Source organism: Asterias rubens, chromosome 11, assembly GCF_902459465.1.
Source record: "Asterias rubens chromosome 11, eAstRub1.3, whole genome shotgun sequence".
Lineage (NCBI taxonomy): Eukaryota > Metazoa > Echinodermata > Asteroidea > Forcipulatida > Asteriidae > Asterias > Asterias rubens.
Window position 1 is genome coordinate 12,500,841 of NC_047072.1, and position 25,704 is coordinate 12,526,544.

The window sequence follows — 25,704 nt, forward strand, 5'->3', positions numbered from 1 at the left end:
GGAGTCAGACACAGCTGGCTGTAGTGTAAAGGTTTAAACTGTGTGGTGGATATAAGTATTCTTCTAACAAGGCTCGGTGTGGAGAATAAAGTGTCCTCACGGCCTCGTAATCACAGGTGGTAAAATAAGACACCCTCTTCACATGAATCGGGGCGCAATGTTAATGATTGATTTCTTTTGAACAAGTCCTAGGCTTTAAAACAAGAAAACTGGTATTTTTTTATTTCGCCGTGCAAATATCTTCGAGAAAAAACAAATGACTCTGATATGATCATTTGCCACATCTCCAATAAAAACATTTTCCAACCACACACTCCCATTTCATGCTCCAAAAACCAGTCCTGTTTGTTCCGTCACGACAAATCCACCGATCCTTGGTCAACAAATTAACATAATTTGATAAGGTAACCTTTACAATATATTCTTGCCATTGTTATTATGAGAGACTAGTGCAGTATTGTTATTGCCATTATGAGAGCACAACTACACGGTATCGTCAACGTAGCAATGTGTACCAAAGACCCGCAAGTGGGCATCGAAAACATGGGGAGATAATGTCAACGGCACGCACTGCTTTAGGGAAATCTAGGAAAACGGGACAAAAGTTACGCAAACACGTGAATATGGAAAGCGATCCATTTAGCCATAATAGAGTGAAGTCTGTAAATATGGATCCGGGCATCCGGGCATCCGGGCATCAAATATGGATCCGGGCATCAAATCGATGGCGGTTTACCAACATAATACTCTCGGTTTTTTGTTAACGAAAACAATGGGAGACTTTGAAATGCTAGGTGGCAGCAGACCTTCCAGGTAAATGTCCATAGACCTTATCGCAAATACCAATGCGCAAGCGCAGACTGTTGAATGAGGTGCATTGTGGGATAGATATGAATCAAATTTGGATACCAGCTAGACCACAATGCACCTAATTCCAAGCTTTACGCGCGCGCCCCGGTATTTGCGATAAGGTCTATTGTTTACGTAGCTCTGAGCATGCGCACATTACCGAGAACAACAGAATTTACCCGGTAAGTCTGCTGCCACCAAGCGTCACAAAAGTCTCCTATTGGCCTGCACCCTTAAAACTTCCGGGTCAGATTTGAAATGTTTTATTATCCTAATATAAAAAAGAATACTTGGGTCTGTACATTTATATAAGGGAACTGTTTAGTTAATTCTGAGTGTTCATGGTATTCAATGAAACGGTGTTAACTACCAAACAAAATTAGAATAAATTCGAAGTAATTTCTCGTTGGTGATGATTCTTTGTATTTAGCCATATCCCAAGGTTTAGTATCTCAATAAGCAGGCCAGCTCTTTTCAGAACTATAGTCTCTCAAATTCCAAAATTTACTACGCGGTAGTAGAACAAATGGCAAGACAAGTTCTCAAAGAACATAACAGCAGAGCAGGATAGTTCTTTTAAGAACTGAGAGTTCTCCCGAAATCCGAAAATCTCACTCCGCGGTAGTAAAATATAAAGCAAGACAGTTCTCTAAAGAACAAAATCTACCATGCAAGTAGACACACGCATGGTGTACTGCAAACCAAATATATATTGCCTAAAATCCCATTTAGTATAGATGACACTTGGTGTTACCGCAAACCCAGTACACATTGATACCTCACGGGCAATACCTCAAAACCCGTACTACCTAATGGTTGTATTACAACACTTACACGATAGTTTAGTTCGATGAACCACCTTCCATCAATTCGAGATTCTGAAACTAACTCTAATGTGGTTCAATTACCAGTAAACATACACCCCCTTTGAAGCCAACTTTCTAATAGACCTTACTAGCTTCCCCTGGACTCATTTCACGGAACTGTATCTTAAAATATGGATTTTCATTTATTACTCCCGAGAGTGTCTGTTCTACATTTGAAAGGCAAACACCCGTTCAGTCGCAGTTTTTCCAAATTGCCTCTTCATTTGCCTAGAGGGTTAGATAGATCTGTTACAGACCTCCACTACTACCTTGGGGGCCGTCTTGAGGGCCCTTGCTCCCCCACCATCTGCAGGGGTATGTGAGCGCGACGTCTCGGTGAAAAAAAGAAGAAGAGCGAGGCGTATGTTAAAGGCACTTGAGTGGATTTCACAAAGAGTTAAGACTAGTCTTAGAGTTAGGACGAGTTATAACTTAGGACGCCTTAAGTTTTTAATATCTCCTTAGGATTAGTCCTCAGTTAGGATTAGTCCCGACTATTTGTGAAATCGACACGTTTGGTAATTGTTAAAGACCAGTATTCTCACTTGGTGTATCCCAACATATGCATACAATAACAACCCTGTGAAAATTTGGGCTCAATTGGTGATTGAAGTTGCTAGAGAACAATACAAGAAAACACGCCCTTCTTCCACAAAATGTGCATAAAAGATGCATAACAACTTCAGCAGAAGTCTTTTGTTTTGTTTTTGAGTGAGACATTTTCTATCTTAAGAACTACTAAAGAGAGTCGTTTCTCACAATGTTTTATACTCACTGACCAACAGCTCTCCATTGCTCGTTTCTAAGTAAGTTTTTATGACAACAATTATTTTTGGTAATTACCAACAGTGTGTCCAGTGCCTTTAATGCCTGATGTTTTTCAAGTCTGATACATTACACCGTAGAAGTATCAAGGCGAAGTCCTGGACGGCCGAGGGAAACCTGAACGCCAAGCGAGGATGTACCAAACAACGCCCAAGGGTTGGGAGCTGGCGACGGTTAAGATTCTTCTCGCCGTATCAACAACTCCTCCAAACGAAGCTTGTTTAGACGGGCAGGTAGTTTGTAAAAGGGCTATGAATCCGGGTGTAGATTCTCTCTATGTTATCTTTCTTTCTTTCCTCAGCTATATACTGCCGTGTTTTCCGCGCCTTATATTTAAGGCACTTGCCAGTTGCTACTATTGGTAATTTCTCAAACTAGTTCATTAGCATACAAACTAACTAGGTAACGAGTAATAGGGAGCTGTTGATAATATAACAATGGTGAGAAACGTATAGTATAAGAAGTAACGTACTTTTTGAGAAAGAGGTAATTTCTCACTCAGCAAGGCGTGTAATTTGAACATCCAAGTGAAGATCTAAATAAACCAAGTTAACATGAATGTTGTGTTAATGTTTTTGACGTAAAGTCAATCACACGGATGTTGAGTTTTGTTTTTGAATTTCTCCTTTTCTCTCTCACCCTCTTTCTTTCTTTCCTCGGCTAAGTTCTACCCTTTCTCCACCAATGACTTAAATCTACTGCGGCGTGAAATCTGAACGTTTAAGTGTAGTTCTAAAAAGCAACATGAATGTTGTCTTAATGTTTTTTGCTGTGAAATCAATCACACGGATGTTGAGTTTGTTTGAGTTTCCCTCTCACCCCCCCCCCCCTCACCCCCTCCCCCTCTCCCCTCCCCCTCCCCTCTCTCTCTCCCCCTCTTTCTTTCTTTCCTCAAGTATATGCTTTACCCTCTTTTCTCCGCCCATGACTTAAATCTACCAAGGCGTGAAATCTGAACGTTCAAGTGTTGCTCTAGAAAAGCAAACATGAATGTTGTCTTAATAATGTTTTTACGGTGAATTCAATCACACGGTGTTGATATTTTCTAACCAGAGTACATAGCATGACCTACTCCGCAGTAACGTCCATTGGAAACTTATCCATTGGGCCCGGGGTATTTTTAAAGGCACCGGACACTGTTGGTAATTATTGAAAAATAATTGTTAGCGTACAAAATTACTTGGTAAACGGGCAATGGAGAGCTGTTGCTAGTATAAAACATTGTGATAAACGGTTCCCTCTAGATTTTGAGACAGAGGTTATTTATCACTCAAATAGTGAAAGACTTCAGGACTGTGGGGCCTTTTATAAAATGCATCCGAAAGCACACAGAGTTATACAACAAGGGTGTTTTTCTTTCATTATTCTCTTGCAACTTCGATGACCAATTGAGCCCAAATGTTCACAGGTTTGTTATTTTATGCTTATGTTGGGATACACCAAGTGAGAGTACTGGTATTTGACAGTGACAAAACATGTCCGATGCCTTCAAACAACATGTTACCGCATTCTTTACCTGGGGCACAAAATAAATCCACATGAGGCGAAGTATTGCTGTCCGGAAGTGCAATTTCAGATGTCCTATACGCTCGCTCATGAAAACATATATCCCTCGATGGAAAATTTGAAACCAAAACGATTCGTTAACTGTCACAATATTATCTTTAGGACGTCATGGACATTTCTATAAAGGATAGGATTCCCGTCCCCTCAAAACGCGAAATAAAAAACGACTAAATAACTCAGGAATTCATTGCAAAGGAGGAGCGGGGACGACGTGATGAGGTCGACCCCATTGGTAAGAGACCCGGGGCCAATTTCATAGAGCTGCTAAGCACAAAAACATTGCTTGGCGTGAAATTTCTTCCTTAATAAAAACAGGATTACCAACCAAATTTCCATTTGTTGCATAACTGCTTGTGACTGCGGCTGTTTGCTTATATGAAATTATGCTGAAAATCACGTTAAAATTTGGTTGGTAATCCTTTTATTTTATTTTATCAAGGCAAACGTTTCATGCTTAGCAAATTGTTGTGCTTAGCAGCTCTATGAAATTGAAACCTGGACGTTTCTCTCTGCCTTTATTACATCAGGGACAGTGGGACACCCCAATAACTGGGAATTGTTCCGAAACACGGAACTTGAGACTGAGAAGAGGAGGAGGGTTGTCAGAAATGGAATTCACTGGGGAATAATTCACAAACGGTCAAGAAGTACGACGACTTTTTGTTTTGATGTCTTCAGCGTGTCTTAAAAAGGACCCACTGCCGCTGCTGCTGTTTATTTAATACTTAGTGACACGTGGTTGTAATAAGAAATTTCATGTTTGAAGCTTTGTATTGTGTGAATAAACAATTTTAAGAAACTATAAATAAAATAATAGTCAACTTGCGGGTACAACCATGTGTTTGTATATGGCCTACTCTCCGAGGTCATTTGTTGATAGAGACAATAGGTCCTCACTAGTCGGTTCTTTGTTTTCATGGGTTCTCACTGTGCGTGCGTAACCAACAGGGACTGCTTCAATACAGGAACAATAGGTGTCCTCGAACGTCATGGTCAAACACGACTGTGTCTGTTTTACTGTGGGAGTGTTGGCTCTGAGAAGAGCCGGTGTGGTATCGACGTTTCGAACAGTGTACTCTGCCCGTCGTCATCGAAAGAGGAAAGTGTGATTACCGCTCTTCCATAATTTTGTATTCGGGTCAGATCTGACCCACTTAGAGTCAAAGTGTCCAGAGTGGACTTTACGAAGAGACGAGACTGTAGTCTTCTCGATTTGGACGAGTGATTCGTCTTAAAGGCAGTGGACACTATTGGTAATTACTCAAAATAATTATTAGCATAAAACCTTACTTGGTGACGAGTAATGGGGAGAGGTTGATGGTATAAAACGTTACATAGTTTTCGAGAAAGAAGTAATTTTCCACAAATTTGATTTCGAGACCTCAGATTTAGAACTTGAGGTTTTGAAATCAACCATCTAAAAAAATATTGTAATAATTTTACAATTTGACTCAAATAGATATTGACTTTAATATATATTTTGTAAGGGTAGACTGCATGTAGTTCTTTCTTATTGAAAACAAAATTACTAATGGGACTTATTTGGTCCGCTTCACTTATAGCATTTTGACCTTGGCTCAAGCAGGGAGAGCACCTGAGCTTAAAATTGACAATTTTTAATATAACAGGACTCTCGTCAAACCAGTTGGAGTCATGATGCGCTTGCATATCAATCACTTAAAATAATCAGAATTTTCTAATTTGATTTGCGATTTTAAAATTGAGGATTGCTAATTTTAATATCTGGTAAATGTACGGACTCGTTGTCTCTAATCACTGCGTCCAGTTCGTTCAGGGGCCAATTTCATAGAGCTGCTTAAGCAAAAAAATTGCTTAAGCACGACACTAGCACGCTTGTTTTACACATGTTACTGGCCAAAATTTCATGTCATATACATTGCTTGTAACTGGTATTTAGCTGTTGTTTACTTAGCATAACAATTGAGTGTGGAGTCTTGGCCGGTAATCTGATTGTACTAAGCAAGGATTTTTTTGCTTAAGCAAAATGTTGTGCTTAAGCAGCTCTATGAAATTGGGCCCTGCTCTGTTTGGGATCAACACAGGGCGTTTTGGGGGTGAATAATAATAATTGTGGCTAATTCTTATATAGCGCGTATAACCGTCACTCAATGATGCTCCTGACACTGCTGTGAAATACAGTATTTCCTGCAAGGTATGTGGGACTACGTTTGAATTACGAGACCTACTCCTTTTACATAGCACCGTGTAATGGTTTACAAGGTGCTGTGGCGCAATATGCTGCTAATCAAACCAGGAACACCGGGGCGAACCCCGTCTCTTTTCAAGAAGTGCTCTAGGTTCTTTAGCGCACTGGACCAACGGCTTTACGTCCCACCCGAAGGACGAACCACCATGGTTAAGTGTCACGACTGGGGCTCGAACCCACACTCTGCTGAACATAACCACCGAAGTTTGAATCCGGTGCGTTCCGCTAGGACATGGCACTACGCTTTCGTCCCTTACAGGTGGGGATCGGTTTATTTTAGCGCAACCCTAATTAATTTAGGTACAGGCTTGGCTACATTAGGTCTCAGAATACATATGCTTGGGTCTTAGACGGAGGTCTGGCGCTACAACGTTTACGGGCCGCGCTAGCAAAGAACGGTTCATTTAGCAGAACTCTCATTCACAGCCGGTCTCTATACCGTCGCGATGATGAGCACTCAACGACCAGTCAATAAACTGAAGTCACTGCCAATTACGAAGGGGACGGGGGGGGGGGAGGGGCAAAGGAACTTTCAGATTAACCTTGACCGTTCGGCAACTGTAAAAGGGCGAGAGATGTAACAGTTGCAGCATGCTTAAGAAAACTGATTTGATTCTGTTCAACTAGGTTGCGATAATCAAAAATGAAAATCATTACGGGGTGGTTTGGCTTGAAGCCCCGTTAACACGACCAACAAACAAAAACAAAAACATGGTCCCTATGCCAACGTACGCAATGTTCGATAATAACATTTCACTGGATATCATCCAAATACAAATTAACAGTTAAACAAAAGACATGTTAATATTTTCCGGGTAAGCGTGATCCAGAAATGGGATACACCAACTCAGAAATCTGGACCCGTGTTGAAAGTATCCCTAATCAGGTCAGAATCTTTGTCAGTTTCCTTTTAAAAGTGTCATAGATTTGACATACCATCCGTCAAACTGTATTAAATTCGACAGCTTGCATTCCATACATATATTCTGACAAGTCCGACGCCCAATCACTTTTACTTTCACAAAAAGGGCTTCTAAAGACTAATTTGCCAAAGTCACCCCCTCCCCCGTATTCCTACAATAAATTGAAATACATGTTCATACACACGTTTTCTAAACAATGTTAAATGGTTTACATACGATATTCCCAATGGCCATAGCGAATTCCTAAAATATTTAAATTGCGGGACACGAGAGCAAGACTAGACGGACTAGCATTTTTAGAAACTTTATACAGTCTTCTCAGGGGACCTAAATACGCCAGGGGCAGATCAAATTGCCCTCCCCTCTCTCGTGAGAAGCTAAAATGAAATTGTACGCAAATTTTTTTTTTAGCCTTCTAGAAGGTTTAACTCAAATATCTTTTATATAAGTATGTTTTTTTTTTTTTATATTATACGCCCAATACAATATCTTTCAATCAGTCAACAATCAATAACTGTCATTGTTCTTTTATGAGAGTATGGAAATAAATGTCTTCTTGACTTGAATTGAAATTGAATAGAGCGCCAAAGTCAAAAGTTTGCTTTGTAATAAGGCGCTTTAGCGAACCTGCTGGAACAGGTGAGCTTCAAGTGTCCCTAAAGTGTGATCTAATAATGTCTGCTGGCGTCGCACATGAAGCTTATTTCACATTTTGGGGCCATACACAGAGAACGACTTCTCTGCAAAAGTCGAATAGCGGTTTGTTTTCTTTCTTAAATCAACTTAAGATCTTGTGGTTTCTTTAAAGGGACATTGCGAACCAAGCAACTTTGTTTTCGAACTGCATGCGCAATCCCTTTGTTTGAACCATCGTAATTAGCTGACTATTATAGCTGATACCAAGTTAACGCCATGCATAAAGTTAATGATGATTGTGAAGATGGTAGTAACACACTTCAGCTGAGCTTAGTAAGACAATTTCAGGGATTGCAACTCAACATACGAATTTTCTTTTGAGATCCCCGATGCACTTTCCCTTTAAGTGACAACAAAATTGCCACTGTCGCAGCGCAGCGAATTTTTGAGCATAGAAATTCTATACTACTACCAAAAAATGAATCCGCGTGAACCATCGCAGTTTCAAGTTGATATTGAAAACGGAATAAAGTTTTTCTAGACAAAACTAATCTGCACTCGAGGACTGTACGTGCAAAGTGTACACCTGAGCACAGTAAGAATAGACTGTGGGAGTCCGTGACAAATCAAACAGCACAGCATTTTGCCATCTGCGACATCTTTTTCAGAGCCATCATAATTTCCAGAAAACGAAAAATCAAGTTAGTGCTAGACAAAACTGACGTTGGCTTTTTGAATTCTAGGCCATTGTAGACAGTACTTGCAGACAGTAAACGCAGCTGGAATAATGTTTGCACACATTGGTCAACATATCAGGTTGCACAGTACAAGTGCTGAATGTTCAATAGTCAACTCAATTCAGTTCACTTTTTTTATCCCTGAATTCATTTCGGCCACTACATCATATCTACAAAAATTACATACAACTTATGTTTACAATGTTCAGTACAAAATACACTACAAGCCACAATGCTATTAACAAACAAACAACAAAAACGAAGAATCCACTCACTTATTTTATAACTTTTTTCTTGACTTATTTTTGGCTGGCAACATGTGCATCTTATAACAGCATACTGGACTAAGCTCTGCTGTTCTCCTAAGCACAGTGTTGTCTTGGGTCCTAGTCTTGACACTGAGTGTCCTGAAGCGATATGCATACACGTTAGTCAATATTGCTTCGTCCGTCGGATGGGACGTAAAGCCGTAGGTCCCGTGTGTTATATTATACATGTAAAATAACCCATGTGCACTTATGGGAAGGGGTGTGCCAAGGTGTTTCTGACAGTGGCTGCTGAATGCACTGCATCAACCCGCGAATCTTAATGTGCTGTGAAATATAAATCGTTCACATAGTTTACAAGTTTCACATGTGTCTGAAATGTTTATCTTTGTTTAAGCGCATTGAGAGCACGCGTGCGCCAAGGCACTGGACGCAAGTGGTAATAGGTGAATCCACACTCATATATTAAATACTTCAGGCCCGGTGCCTTTTATAGGCCTCACAAATATGTGCAATAAGGTTTTTAAAAAAAAATTATTCAATTTTTCTCTTGTAACTTTGATGGCCAATACTGAGTCCAATGTTCACAGATTTGTTATTTTATGCATAAGTTGAGATGCACCAAGTGACAATAATGGTCTTTAAATATACTGCCGTCGATTTCACAAAACTCTTCCTAACTTAAGACTGATCTTAGGACTTAGGACGAGTCCCAAACCTGCAGTGTACCATGCAGACCTTAAGATTAATCCTAAGTTAGCCCGCCCCCAGTTTGCTCAGGCCCCTGCCGCCCAAAACGAAATTCACCCTTTTGCGTCAAGAAAGAATAACACTCCATCCCGATCGACTGAGGGACTCGAGACGCTTTTTAACCTCTCCTGTCCCGGTTCATAGTGCACTCTCGAACAAACTTCCAAAACACTCATCGTTTTAAGACCACACAGAGTCCGGACTATCGGCATTTTAGGGAGGGTATTAATCAAGCGTTTCGAGGGTCTTAATTGGTGCAGTTTCCAATAATTGGTGACACTGGACCCCCTCTCGACATTGCGAACATCAATACTCGATCCGCAATGTTTTGATAAACCTGTTCATAGGATATTGTGATGTACTGAAGGGGGGGGGGGGGGCGTGGGCTGGAGTACATACTTTATTTGAAATTTACCTGGGGAAAAAACTTTGTTTTATTATTATAAAAACCGGACACTTTGCACTTCGGTACCACTGAAGAGACTATTAAGTGACCGTTAAAGGAACACGTTACCTTGGACCGGTCGAGTTGGTCTTTGAAAAGCGTTTGTAATCGTTTGTTATATAATGCATATGGTTGGAAAGATGTTTTAAAAGTAGAATACAATGATCCACACAAACATGCCTCGAAATTGCATGGTTTTCCTTTTACCTCGTCGACTAACACGGTCGGCCATTTATGGGAGTCAAATCTTTGACTCCCATAAATGGCCGACCGTGTTAGCTCGCAAAGCAAAAAGGAAAACCACGCAATTTCAAGGCAAATTTGTGTAAATCATTGTATTCTACTTTTCTTTTAAAACCTCTTTCTAACCACATGCATTTTATAAAAAACAGTTCCAAACGCTTTTTATAGACCAACTCGTCCGGTCCAAGGCAACGTGTCCCTCTAAAGTCGTACCATTCAAGTTTATGTTTAACTACTTATAATACTTTTAAAAAGCAGGTATACGTTTAGCAACCACTCATAAAGTTAATGGCTATGACAAATACAGCGGAAAATAAAGTAATTTGGTTATGGACAAATATATCATCCCCCCCCCCCCAAATATTAGAAACGATACTGTCGATAACGATAACTTCTCAGAAATGTATTCCGAAAACGAATAATTCTTCCTGCGTGGACAAACTGCTCCGGATTTTCGGATATATCTCGAAAATGCGACCACGTTTTGAATTAAAATTTTGAGATGTTAGTTTTAGTGTATAGGCCTACATTTACATTTAGGATTGAAACAATCGAACGGTTAAAACAGGTATTTATTCGCCTTTAAAGTCAACGTATACATGAAAACTCAATATTCCTATAATAATTAAATGTAGTCAAATCTGTGCACGGCCTGTCAACAGCCACTCTGTTACCATAAGAGCTCCAAAAGCACAATGTAATTGCAACCCACTCATAAGATACAATGATAAGGAAAGGATGACATTTGATGACAAACAAAAAACAGTGTTAAAGGCAGTGGACACTATCTCAACATATGAATAAAATAACAAACCTGTGAAAATTTGAGCTCAATCGGTCATCAAACTTGCGAGATAATAATGAAAGAAAAAACACCCTTGTCACACAAAGTTGTGTGCGTTTAGATGGTTGATTTCGAGACCTCAAGTTCTAAATCTGAGGTCTCGAAATCAAATTCATGGAAAATCACTTCTTTCTCGAAAACTATGGCACTTCAGAGGGAGCCGTTTCTCACAATGTTTTATACTACCAACCTCTCCACATTACTCGTTACCAAGTAACGTTTTATGCTAATAAATACTTTGAGTAATTACCAATAGTGTCCACTGCCTTTAAGGAACAGTACAGAATTGGTTTTTGCTAACAATGCAGTTGCTAGCAGTGTAGGCACTTTATGTAATTCACCATATATATAAATTGACAAACCTGTACAGGTTTGAGATCGACCGGCCGCCTGGGTCACGAGAAAATAGTGAAAACCCGAGTATACACACTCTGATGCAAGACATCGATTAAATTGTTTTTAATAAAACGCTCACTGAGCGATAAACTCCAAACGGGAAATTATAGTTTAGATATTTAGATATAAATATTTCAAGGGATGTTTTCTACTATCATCATCATTAGACCGTGTATGTGTTGTGTAAATATGTGATCTTAGACGAGATGTTACCAATTCTGTAATGTTCCCTTTAAACATACTTCTGGAGGCCACCAAGCCTGATTCAAAGACCGATAAACAATGTTGTCTGATGTGAGATCATGTTGTAATGCATCACGCGTTGACTGATGCATTGAACCAGTGGGTGTACTTTTCTTGTACAAACACAAAGTAGTTCTTGATATGATTATAGTTTAAAGCCATTGAATGGGCCCTCTCGGTACAGAAAAAAAAGGGTTCACAGATTTACAAATAACTTACAGGGTTTACAGAAGGTAGTGGTGAAAGACTTCTCTTGAAATATTAGTCCATGAAAAGCTTCTGTTTCCAGAAAACAGTAAAACAATATCAATTCTCGATATCGAGAATATACGGATTTATTTTAAACACATGTCGTGACACGACGAAACGTGCGGATACAAGGGTGGGTTTCGAAATCAAATTCGTGGAAAATTACTTCTTTCTCAAAAACTACGTTACTACAGAGGGATCCGTTTCTCGCAATGTTTTATACTATCAACAGTAATTACCAATAGTGTCCAATGACTTTAAAGATGATATGTCAATGGTTTATAGAAAGTGCATTTCATTCCATGACTCTATAATGTTTCAATTGATACTCAAAAAATCAGCCTGTCAGAAATTAATATGTGACTGCTCTTTTTTTCTCGACATCTCTAGGTTTCAAAATACCTATGTTCCGATAACCCATTGTGATTCGCAAGGTTTTCGAGAAAGAAGTAATTTCTCACTAAAATATTTGAATTTTATTTCGAGACCCCATTATTTGATTTTCAGGTCTCAAACTCAAGCATCAGCTGAAAGCGCACAACTTCGTGTGACAAGGGTTTTGATTCTTTCTCGCAACTTCGACGACCAATTGAGTTTCACAGTTTTTGTGTGTGTATATGTTGAGATACAGCAAGTGAGAAGACCGGTCTGATGGCAATTACCGAAGGTTTCCAGTGTCTTCAAACTTTGCCTGTTTAATTAATTCGTCAAGCCTCTAAACAGATTGTGCTTCGTTCCAACGCGTTTAGATTTCACCCTTTAATGCTCAGAAAGAACTAGAGCAACATCTTCGCTTTCATTAGCCTCCTTTAACACTGGATGCCTTTCCTTCCACGCTTTGCAGTAATGTTTACCTGACATTGAGCATGTAACTAATATAATATAATGATATCACTCGCTTAAACAACCACTTCTACAGTCAATACTATAATACTCCATAACTATCGCCACAGCAACTGGCTAGGTTGCATTGGATAGGGCGAGTTGGTTTATCAAAAGCGTTTGAAACCGTTTATTATGAAATGCATGTTTAGAAAGATGTTTTACAAAAAGTAGAATTATAGAATACACACAATATGCTTTGAAGTTGCACGGTTTTCCTTTTAATTTGCGAACTAATACGGTCGGCCTTATAGTGGCGTGTCAAAGATTTGACTTTTCAAAATGGCGTGGTATTATAACTTTGGGAAACATTTTGGAGCGTAAATGAGTTTAAAGACACTGGACACTAATAATTATTTTGAGTAATTCCAATAGTGTCCATGCATTTAAACAACCACTTCTACAGTCAATATTACCATACTTCATAAACTATCGCCAAAGCATCTGACTAGTATAGTGAAGGGACTCCACGTTGCCTAGGATCGGGCGAGTTTGTTTATGAAAAGCGTTTGAAACCGTTCGTTATGAAATGCATGTTTAGAAAGATGTTTTACAAAAAGTAGAATATAAATAACACACACATATTCCTCGAAGTTGCACGGTTTTCCTTTTAATTTGTGAACTAACACGGTCGGCCATTTAGTGGAGTCAAAAATTTGACTCAACAAAATGGCGTGGTATTGTAATTTTTTGGAGCGTAAAATAAATGAGTTTACGGGTATTAGAAAACATAATCGTGCATTCTTATTAAAACCCTTTGAGGCAGAAGTTAATGCTTCAAAAAACACCATGTGCTGAAACACACCAACGCTAATTAAACTGCCATGAAGGAAATTTCTTTTTCTTGAACAATTAGATGATGCATTTATGAGATGGCAATTGCGGCAATTTTTTGAAATGGCTCTCATTTACAACAAGACAGTCAATATAATGGCAGCACCCATAGATAATGAACTTATAGTCGGTTTATAGTCGGTCGCGCGATGGTCGCGCGACGGAAGACTTGCGCGCAATCCTAAGACTGAGGCCTAAAAACCATGTCTTTTTATGATCGCGCGTCAAGATTTCTGACGCCCGACCATCGCGCGACCGACTATAACTCGGCCTTTAGACTGAATATGGCTTTGAATCAAACTACAAATAGGCTGTCGTCTGAAAGCGCAGAATAATAGGCCGTATTCATAAAAAAAATAGCAATTGCTTTTTCTAGGCTTTTGCTTACATCTGTGTATAAAGATGGAAGCAAAACCCTAGAAAAAGCAATTGCTATTTTTTTTATGAATACGGCCCATTGAAATGTAAATAAAAAAGAGCTTCATGTAGTGTTCAGTATGCCAATAATATGTTGAATGTGTCTCAAAATGACAGTGAAGTTGAACTGAGTATAATTCTCTTATTCCAACGTACAATATTCTGCTGGCGTCTTGAGTGCCCAGAAAAACGAAATGTAAAATGTTTGTTTTTCCGTTATACAGGTCAGTGGGACTGTTACGACCCGAACCGCAAGGAGTACCAGGGTAGTGTATCTACGGCATGCACGACCAGTACAGTGGAATCAGCCTGCATGGAGTGCCTACAATGGCAGACTGTGCTAGACAGGATTGAGAATCCGTCATTCAACACGTCTGTTGGTAAGTTAGAGCATCAATATCAGGGCTTAGTTTTATCATATCATGGTTTCTATAAAGCCAGTAAGCACAACAACTTGCTAAGCACAGAAATGTACTGCTGAACAGAAATGGTTAACCAGCCAAAACTACATCAGTTTACATTGTTGTGACTGGTGCCCCACTTATTTGCGCGCCCAAAATTTATTTCAGAGCCCCAGGTGCCCCCCTTAACCAGAGAACCCCAGTGATTTCCTCGTCATGTTTCATAATATCTAAAATGAAACAGTTTTGACTAATCGAAGTCGGTCCGTATGATCCATGCCTGGGCAGTGTCGGACTGTCATGCTCCGTCAACCATGAAGGAGAAGTCAGTCTGTTCGAATGACATCACATTTTATTTTTTTAATTAGAGGAACTCCTTTGCCGCTGCCCGTATTTATCAGCAATAAGTTTCGCATGTGGCTGATTAATGACCCGTATATGATGGATGGCGCTCGCATAAAGCTGCATTTATAAAAATGGTTAACTGTAAAAACGATAGCAGCCAAATGGCTAATTTTTTTTTTTTTTTTTTTTTTTTTTTTTTGCAAATTGTTTAAAAGGCTACAATATAACAACGTTTGACCAATACTATGTTGCATACATCGTTGAAAACTGCATTAAATACCCCACACTCAACACTCATGGCATGTAATTAACTATTTCTAAAAAGGAAAACAACATTGGTACATTTTCATGAACTGATACCGACAATTTCCTGTGCGTTGAAATGGGTTCCATTGGTTAATAATTTATGGAACAAGAACAACGACGACGACAAAGACGCCATTAATAACAACAGCAGCAACAATAACAATAACAACAACAACGACAACAACTGCATCAGTACACCAGCAGCAGCTATAGCTGCAGCTACATCAACAGCAACAACGAAGCAACAGGTAAAACAGCGATAGAAGCAACAACAACAAATTGCAAAGTGGCCATGAATCGTCAACCATATTTTTTAAAACTAAATAATGCAACTTCCAGTAGAAAACAAAATCCCTCAAAAAAGCAAGGAAGAGATAACGCACACCGACTCCTTCATTTCCCATTCACGTATAAATGTTGAAGCAGTATGCAAGCATTGACATCTTTTGTGATATATAGTGTATAATATTTCACAGAAAAGTGTCAGACATTTATAACAGCATGAAACAGAATACTGGTGTTTCTGGACGACTGATGGTTTACAACAGACTAAAACCCTAAACACATCTGTCACTGTCCAAGAATTTATCTTATTTAATTACATTCTAGCTCTTCTGCTGCCGTATTGAGGAAATATTTCCGGCTATTACTATTATTCATAAATACCTAAGACAGTTTCGCTATTCCTATTGGTGGAGAGCGCGTCACGTAGGGGTGTTTAAACCTTTGTTAATGACCAGTAATACGTGTTGAAACATGGGCGTGACACGCGAGCTTGCACCTGTGCTTATAAGACAGTTTCTTCATCGAGACCAACGGCCGGGACAGTGTTGCGCCACATCACGCGATACGCGCGAGGCGCACAGCAATCTCCTTATAGACATTTTCGCAAATACTGGGGCGCGCGCGTAAAGCTTGGAATTAGGTGCATTGTGGTCTAGCTGGTATCCAAATTTGATCCATATCTATCCCACAATGCACCTCATTCAACAGTCTGCGCTTGCGCATTTGTATTTGCGAAAAGGTCTATTACGAGTTGTTTACCCGAGGGCCTTACCATTTCATAGCTGGAGGGGTGTTGTGTTGAAAGAAATCTTTGAACAACGACATTTTTTGCATTTATTTTACTTTTTGACAAAAAGTGTTGATGTTTTTTGACCAAAAAGGTATTTATGAATGGGAATCAAAGTGTGTTAAATCGGTTTTCAACTAGTGGTTTAAACCCGCCGAGGCCTGGTTCTTGATAATTTACATCGACTTCGTCTCGGTAAAATTATCAAGAACCAGGCCTCGTTGGGATTAAACCACTAGTTGAAAACCTCTTCACCACACATCGATTCCCTTATTATTGTTCGATGATGACTTCATTTCAAAGAATTGTATCTTCGATTCCCCTCAGATATCCTTTGTCAGGGCCCAATTTCATAGAACTGCTTAAGCAGAAAATATTGCTTTTATGCTTAGAAGGAATGAGCAGGATACTAACAAATTGTACAGGTGTAATTTCGTTGGTAATCCTGTTCTCGTAAGCATAATTAAGTTGTGCTTAGCTACTTTGTAAGCAGCTTTGTGAAGATTGGCTCTGGAACATGCGAGTTGTTGTTGTTGAGTATCTGTTTTCATCATCTGCGTCTAGGGGCAAAATGCTGAAAATGTCAAAATCTTGAAATCGTTTATTCTTAAAAGAAATTCAATACAGTTTAAGGAATGTTTTTGGTAAAATGAAGTAGGTAAGATTTCACAATGATGGTGGTACGGAAAGCTTCTAAGAGCTTCTGCTTAGGAAATCATATTTGTGGAGCAAATTACTGAAAATGTCAAAGGTGGAATTCGTTTACTTGAGGAAGAGTTCAAAACAATTTGAGGAATGAATTTGACAAAAAAAGCAGGCCAACGGTTCTACAATACTGATGATACTGAAAACAGTAGCTTTCCTGAACGTTCAGTAGCTTTTAAGGAAATCATGTTTTGGTAGCAAAGTGCTGAAACTGTCAAAACCTGGAAATCGTTTATTATTAAAAGAAAATCAATACAATTAAAGAAACGATTTTGGTAAAATGAAGAGGGTATAGATTTCACAATGAAGATGGTACTAGACGCTACTAAGAGACTTCCTTAACTCACTAAGGACGTAATGTTTAAAGAGCAACTTGCTGAAAATGTCAAAAAAAATTGAAATCGTTTATTCGTAGAAGAAATTCAATACAGTTTTGTGGAATGAGCTTGACGAAATTTAAAGTGCAAGGTTGAATACTGATGATATATTGAAAGACACCAGGAGTTTTCCTGGGCTTACAGTTGTTGTTCAGGTTTTGTTTTCATTGCTGACATTCAATTTAGGGATTCAGAAACTGTCTAAGATAATAAATACCCACAAATTAAAAAAAAATAATAATAATATACAAATTAAAGTCACCTGGAAGTGGTATTTTGTCAAAATAAATCTTCTGTCACTAAAATGTGTGTTTTGGTGAGTGGAATATGAATAAACAATTAACTAAGGTTTCAGAAAATTAGTTTCCATGTTATTTACAAATTAATTTGAAAATAAGCCCGACCCGAGAGGGCGCTGTTCGTGACGTCAATCGAGGCGCGATGAATCGCATGCACTGCGAACACAAGATAGTGACTTGAATGTACTTGCACGTACGTGTATTCGATGTTCGATCGAGGCAAAGTCTGCCTCGACTGACGTCACAAAAGGGGTAGGCGGAGTCACCCCCACACAACTTTATTGATTTGTTTAAACATATAAATCATTAAAAACAATTACTCAAACAATTATTTTATTGTACAAAAACATATACTCTAATGTTTGAAGAAGAAAAAATCTATTTCCAGGTGACTTTAAATAATAAATTTATAAGAATATATTATAAATTTTAAGAGAGAAAACTCTTTAAAATATAATAAAATCACCGTAAAAGATAAATATATACATAACACAGTCCCTTATATGAAAAACAAACAAAACACAAGTCGCCTATTCACAACAGAACGTGACTAAAAATAATGGCATCGAGATAACAATAAACTGGTACAAAGAGAAATATAGGTGTCCACATGGAATACAACCCGAGCAATTATTAAATCCTCCAGGCATTTCATGTCATCATGTGAACACTCCTAGAAAGCAAGTATGTATGTTCAAGTAGTATTTACTCTCCCCGTTTCGTGTTTTGTGGCTGTTTTCAGGCAAGGTAAATTGCGATATTTTTTGACAAACATTTGTACAGCCTCTCTTAAAAACGTAAAAAGCATTGTCCTCCGTTCGAAGGCTGGTGCGTCGTCTTACCATTTGCAAAATATTTTCCACCTAGTTGCATTTTGTTTTAATTATTCTTCATGTTTGTTTGTTTTGTGTCTGGTAAGTTGAAATTGTAGACATGGTCGTCTTTTTACACAAGGATGTTTTCAAATTGTTTACTTTACTTTCTTACATCTGAATGATGATTAATTCAAGCTTGATTTGGATATAGTTTATAATTCACATATATTTTGTTATTAATATTAGTTATTGTTCAGAATTCAAACTTTTTTATTATACTCATTTGTTATTTTGGGTTGCATTCTACTTATTTATTTTAGAGAACTTGTTTGGTTAAGGTTGTGATGTTGCTTGTCATATATTTATTTATTCATTAAAACTGGCCCTGAATTACCAATGATAATCAAATACATATAGTTATAAAGTAACATGCCTTGTGTTTTAAAGGCGCTATTTTAATCAAGCCTAAACTTAAATAAAAAAAATCAAAGGATCGCTCCAAAAATCAAAACAGACCCAAGACATGTATGCTATGATACGAATTATGAGTTATTATAAATGTATGCTCTATAAGGAGTTAAACCAGACTACCTGTCGGCTGACCGAAGCTCAGCAAGGTCGCACAGCGCAACTTTTAATTATACTTCCCAGTCCCATCATTTAAAGGCAGACAAGCGAAACATTAACTGGTGATAATTACAGGGAGCCGTCTAACCTGTTATTTAATGGACCGTCTGTAACATGATGGCCTTGTCGGGGGGACTTTGGAGTATTTCCTGGAAAATGTTCGGCGAGGCACAAGCTAAAGTTCGCCCGCGAAGACCCTGAACCCTGACAGTTCTACCATAAAACACCATGGGTCAGGCTGAAGCAAGAAAAAACACTGATCAAGTTTTTCACTTTTCTAATTCTCGTTAATACATGAACTCACACTTTTGTTTTCGGTAGGAGGTTACAATTCGTGTGATATTTAGTGAACAGATTAATTTCCTCAATGTTCAGGTCTAACTTTCAATTTGTAGTAATTGAAGTTTTGTTAGATTTATTCCAAGGTTTACCTATCGGCAGATTTAGAGCAAGCAGAAGACGTAAACCTGTTACACGGGGCAAAGCCTTTCCTTTTCAGTTCAAAAACTCGTGGCTCGTACTTTAAAGTCACCTTTCAGTCAAAAATCACAAATTTATGCACACTCGTTTTTTATACGAATTACTTTATATACTTATTACTATTAACATTTTCAGCAAGTTTCATGACCTTATTCGTAATTATGAAGTCACATGACTTTCAAAGATCACAAATTTATGCAAATTTGTTTTTTTTATACAAATTACTAAATTATGCTCATTACTGTTAAAAATTTCCATCAAGATTCAATAGCCAATACGTATTGGATTTGTAGTTACATTTAATTAATTGGTATAAACGACCTATCACTTGGTGTTCAATTATTTTTTTTTTTTCCAAAACCTTCTCGATACGCCACGAATACAAAGCGCAATTTTGTGCGTGTGACATTTTTCATTTTCACGAAGTGACCTATCTGAGAGCGAATCATATTTTCACGAAGTGACCTATCGCGATTGGTCCAAATTTGTATTGGTTTGTTATTAGCGCTTTCCTTCACGAAGTGCACTTGCAAGTTTAGGAATTAATTAATCATTTGGCTATAGTTGTAGAAATGAAAACATTGGCACTTCTGTACGGATAGAAGTCAGCTTTATTTGTGTCCTGACAAATTAAATAAAACAGTATAAAGCGGACTCCGAAACAGCAGTTTGAAAAATAGAGAAACTTCAATTTTATTATTATTATTATTATTTTTATTTTTATTTATTTATTTTTTTTTTTTTTTTGGGGGGGGCTTCAAGATAGGTTGCGTCGAGCTACGAATTGTACAAATAAGGTCAAGTTAGTGCCTACGTCACCCCATCAAGAACAACATAATATGTCCCTGTTGTGAATTGCATTTCATCTAAAAATCTAAGCCCTCGGTTTAATTTTAAAGATTTTTTTCTTCTTCTTCCTTCAGCAAATTGGCAGGTGATATGCCTTTCGTAATACATGCATCGTGGGCGATGTGATTCTGATTTATACGTTTCTTTATACATGGAAGGAATGCCTATGGGAGCAAGGGGGTGTTGAACCCCTTACAAAACGAGGCTTTTAGAAGCCCTCATTGTGTTGTGACACAATAACACCAAATGTTCGAACTTTCTGACAGCTCAAGTGCGAAATTAAAGGCGAACTTAACCATTTAACACAGATTGATGACACTTCAGACAGAAATATACTTCAGGGGATGTTTTCTATCATCATAGACCGTGTAAGTTTAATGCAAATCTGTGATCTTACACGAGTTTTTTCTTACAAATTCTGTCATGTACCTTTACAGACACTAGACACCTTTGGTAGTTGTCAAAGACCAGTCTTCTCACTTGGTGTGTCTCAACATATGCACAAATAACAAACCTGTGAAAATTTGGGATCAACTGGTCGTCGAAGTTGCGAGATAATAACGAGAGAAAAAAACACCCTTGTCACACGAAGTTGTGTGCGTTCAGATGCTTGATTTCGAGACCTCAAATTCTAAATCCGAGGTCTCGAAATCAAATACGTGGAAAATTACTTCTTTCTCGAAAAGCACTCCACTTCAGAGGGATGTTTTTTACTCCCAACCTCTCCCCATTACTTGTTACCAATTAAGGTTTTATGCTAATCAATATTTTGAGTAATTACCAGTAGTGTCCACTGCCTTTAAGAATCGAGTTTGGAGTGATTTTAATGCGATAGGAATCCAAAGTCTCCACCTAAGCCGCAGCGTAGTAATGACATTCTATTTTGAGGAAATTGTTTTATTTTCCTGGTGTTACTTGACACAGTGGAGAGGTTTCCAATACCACCCACGGTCATAGGAAAAAAAAAAAGATTAGCAGCAAATCACTTGGTTTTAGTTCTGACTTTTCCTTATATGCATACGGCATTTTTTCAATCGTCTGTCTGGCTCTTTAACTCGATCTCTTTCTCTGACTGAGAAATGTCAGAGGCGAAGAATGTTATCTCGTACGTTTTTAATGAGCGGAAACTGCCATTTTATATTCTGTATAACTCACTGCATAATTCGTTTATTGGAAATACGATACCGGCGTGCGATGGTTGTTCTTAAAGGCACTGGACACCTTTGGTAATTGTCAAAGACCAGTCTTCTCACATGGTGTATTCTAATACATCTGGACAAAAATCACTGGGCAGGCGACTTTACAATGGTGAATATGATAATGCATGGACTAACAAATCTGTGAAAATATTTGCTCAACTGGTCATCGAAGTTGCAAAAGAATCATGAAGGAAAAAACACACTTGTTGCACAAATTTGTGTGCTTTCAGATGCCTAGTAATAAGCTTCGGGCCTGCAGCCTTAAATATTTAAGAGAAAAATTACTTCTTTCTTAAAATCTACGTTACCTCAGAGGGGCCGTTTCTCACAATGTTTTCTACTATCAACAGCTCTCCTTTGCTCGCTACCAAGTAAGTTTTTATGCTAACAATTATTCTGAGTAATTACCAATAAAGTTTCCAGTGTCTTTAACGCCACTAACTGTGGAACTCCATGTTCAGCACGAGTTAATACCAAGGGGTAATTTATTACCGAATTTTAGAACTCGGTTCCGGCGCTTTAATCTAGCATGCTAAATGTTTCGCATTAATTAGTATAATATAACGCTAATTGCTTTTTTCTTTTTTTCGGGAGGTTGTGGGTGAGGGGGATGGAGGGGGCTGACTATCAGTAATGATAATTTGTGTTCTGAGGAAAAAGAACAGTGAACTTTTAAAATGGACTGACTGGTAGAGCAGAGGTCAATTAGGAATCATAATTAAATTATTCATAATTAAAGTCAGAAATGTTCAATCCTTTGCACGCTACCATTTCCTGCATACCCTGTTTCCTGCACGGTAAATCTCTTTTATCAAATCACTCTAAACATACGTGTCAGTGCTCACCAGCGTATTGTTCTGTGTGAAGACATAATGTTATTGCAAAATGCAAAGTTTTATAAATGTTTAGTACAATATTTGCAACTAAAAATAATAATTGTGGCTTCTTATAATATAGCGCACATGTCTATCACTCAGTGACGCTCCTGGCGCTGCAACATCAGTATTTCCTGCAAGACTTGAGACTATGTCTTTGAATAATGAGACTAAATCCTTTTAAACCACCATGTACTGTGTACTGTTTTTACAAGGTGTTGCGGCGCAATTTGCTGCCGATCGGACCGGTACAAACAAACTGATTGTGTGTGCAGAATTGAGAAAATGCAAGCTTTCGCATGTTATTTTTTATCAAGGCAATTTGTTGGCAACATCGCTGACATTGCTCATTCGTACACGCGGAGGGTAATTTGCAATTGAAAAAAACAAAAACAAACCTTAAAGTCAATTGGAAAAATTTGAAGGGGCAATTGGAAAAATTTGAAGGGGCATCAAGGCCACCACCAATGATATGTATTCAGGGGAGGGGGGGGGGGGGAGCTGCAGCGGCTTTATATATATAACGAGCCGCCAGTGACTTTGTGCCTTTCGTTAATTTGGTGTTCTTGTGTGAACTTGTTTGATGTGTCAAAGACATAATCCAATTCATGTTTGTTCATTTATTTATTGAATTTGCTTCTGATTAAAATATTCAGCTTGTAAAGATGTCTCCTCTCCTTAAAGTTTGCATAATATAAAAGACAAATCTGAGCAAAAAGCCAACCACAAACAAACTGTTAGACTTTAATATTTGAGCTTCTAACAAAAATAGCAGTCTTCGTAAATTCCCATGATAGCCTTGTATGCAAGAGCAAAAGCTCACGAATGTCCAAAAATAGTTTTAATCCAAGAGGAAAAACACCCTCCCAGCCGACAAACTGTCGAGTTTTGAAAGTATAAATCAAATATTAACATCGACTCATAAGATCGTATCATTAATGATTTAATGATGACCTTTTTACAAAATCGGTTCATCGCAAAATCGGTTCAAACCAAGTTCAATGACTGATTATTAAGTTGACATGTTATCTGTTTGACGTTCATGGTGAATGAATGTCTGAATGGCGTTGTCGTTGTCGTTGTTGTCGTTGTCGTTGTCGTTGTCGTTGTCGTTGTCGTTGTCGTTGTCGTCGTCGTCTTCGTCGCCGTTGTCGTTGTTGTCGTTGTCGTTGTCGTTGTCGTTGTCGTAGTCGTTGTCGTTGTCGTTGTCGTTGTCGTTATCGTTGTCGTTGCCGTCGTCATCGTTGTTGTTGTTGTTTTTTGTGTAGTTGTTATTTCATTCAAACACCAAAGGATTAGTAAATGAACTATAAGGCTTCGAGAGAAAATGGTCTGATCCCTTTATGTTTAACCTTGAAACTTGGAGCCGATTTCTGAAAACATTTGAACCCAATGTAAATAAGAAAGAAAGAGATGGGGCTAGACTTTGCAATGTCTTAATTTCTGGTGCTCTAAACCTCTACCGGACAATCAAGTCAATCGAGTTACCCTCCTTGTCCTAATGATCGGTGCGTCAAAATTGAGCCCCGAGTCTGTCAAAAAATGTCACTCCTCTAAAAACAAAATGTGCACATTCCGGTCGATATGTCCCAACATTGGGAGCACCCTCTGGGCATTTTGGACAAGTTATGTCTTCTTCTTTTTGACGAGATTTGTGTCAAGTGATCTGAACAGTCAGTCAATCGAGTAAGAAGTGCGATCATGGTAAACTCGACCATATTGCTGGGCGCGTACTGTAATGTAACCACAGTATGAACCGGTGAGAGCTGAAGTGCCAACCTGTGCAACACTGAAATGTCATGCTGTATATCACATACAAAAACATGCACTGATTCAAACTTGAAGTCTATGCACTCTCGTGGTGGATGGAATCAGTTTTGTATAACTGTTTAAAGGGAAGGTACACGTTTGGTAATTGTCAAAGACCAGTCTTCTCACTTGGTGTATCCCATCATGTGCATAAGATAACAAGCCTGTGAAAATTTTGGCTCAATCGGTCATCGAAGTTGCGAGAAAATGATGAAAGAAAAAACACCCTTGTTAGACGAATTTGTGTGCTTTCAGATAGGAATAAAAGACTTCTAGCTAGAAGTCTTTTGTTATTTTAGTGAAAAATTACCTCTTTTTCAAAAACTACATTACTTCAGAGGGAGTCGTTTCCCACAATGTTTTATACTATCAACAGCTCTCCAATGCTCGTTACCAAGTCAGTTTTTATGCTAACAATTATTCTGAGTAATTACCAATAAAGTGCCCAGTGTCTTTAAGTTAATATTTGTTTTGGGTAATTACCAAACGTGTACCTTCCCTTTAAGCACAGTGCGTCAAATGTAATTCTCCAAAGATCAGTATAGCATTTTGTGTGAGCCTGAGCCAACATACACATGATTAAAAAAACAAAAATTGTTGAATAAATAAAAAGACAAGTTCTAAAGAACATATTTTCACAGCACTAGATATACTACATACCGAACCTCACCAAGCAATGTCTTAAGACCCATAGCCATTGATATAACTTTAAAAAGACAAGGTGTACACCATATAGGTTTAAAAGCTAGGACACACGAACTTAAAATCAATTCAGCATGCTCATAAAAATATATCATTTGTCTGAATTCTAAGTTTCCAATCCGAATATATCAACCTACAAAATCCAGAAAAAACACCTGTATTCACGTATTAGGTCAGTTATCAATAGATTCTCGTCAGAATGACTGACTGACTCGTAGCCTTGTTCCAAGGCGAATCAATATTCACGAATGATAACAAAACTGTACATCGATCCGGCCACATGTAGACAAATTTGACAGCTGAAGTATTGAGGGTAGACTATACTAATCACATTTTGTGCTGTCCCCCATTGTTTACAGTGGCGTGAATACCCATGTATTCGTTACGTCCGGAACTTGAACCCCTCTGGCCATGCGCCTTTAAAGCTACTTATAGAGAAATCGTGATAAGATTGCGCTGGAGCAACAACAAAATAATCATATCTAGTCTTTTCTCAAGGCCCTGTTAATTCCATGTCAATTTCCTCTGAATGTCACGGCCCATTAGGATAAGACACTAGGGGCGTGGGGGACACCCCCTTCGGGAAAAAGGGATGAGATGTGATGATAACTCGGAGGTCTTGTCTTAAAACGCGAACTGGCGTCT

General features: G+C 38.4%; 1 protein-coding gene across 1 annotated transcript in view; it reads left to right on the top strand.

Moving 5' to 3' along the window:
* The window catches only part of LOC117296560, a 101,090-nt gene that overhangs the window by 13,050 nt on the left and 62,336 nt on the right, over positions 1 to 25,704 (top strand). Inside the window, exon 2 of the mRNA XM_033779548.1 lies at positions 14,423 to 14,578. Coding sequence (XP_033635439.1) covers positions 14,423 to 14,578 — 156 coding nt within the window. The remainder of the gene's footprint in view (positions 1 to 14,422; positions 14,579 to 25,704) is intronic.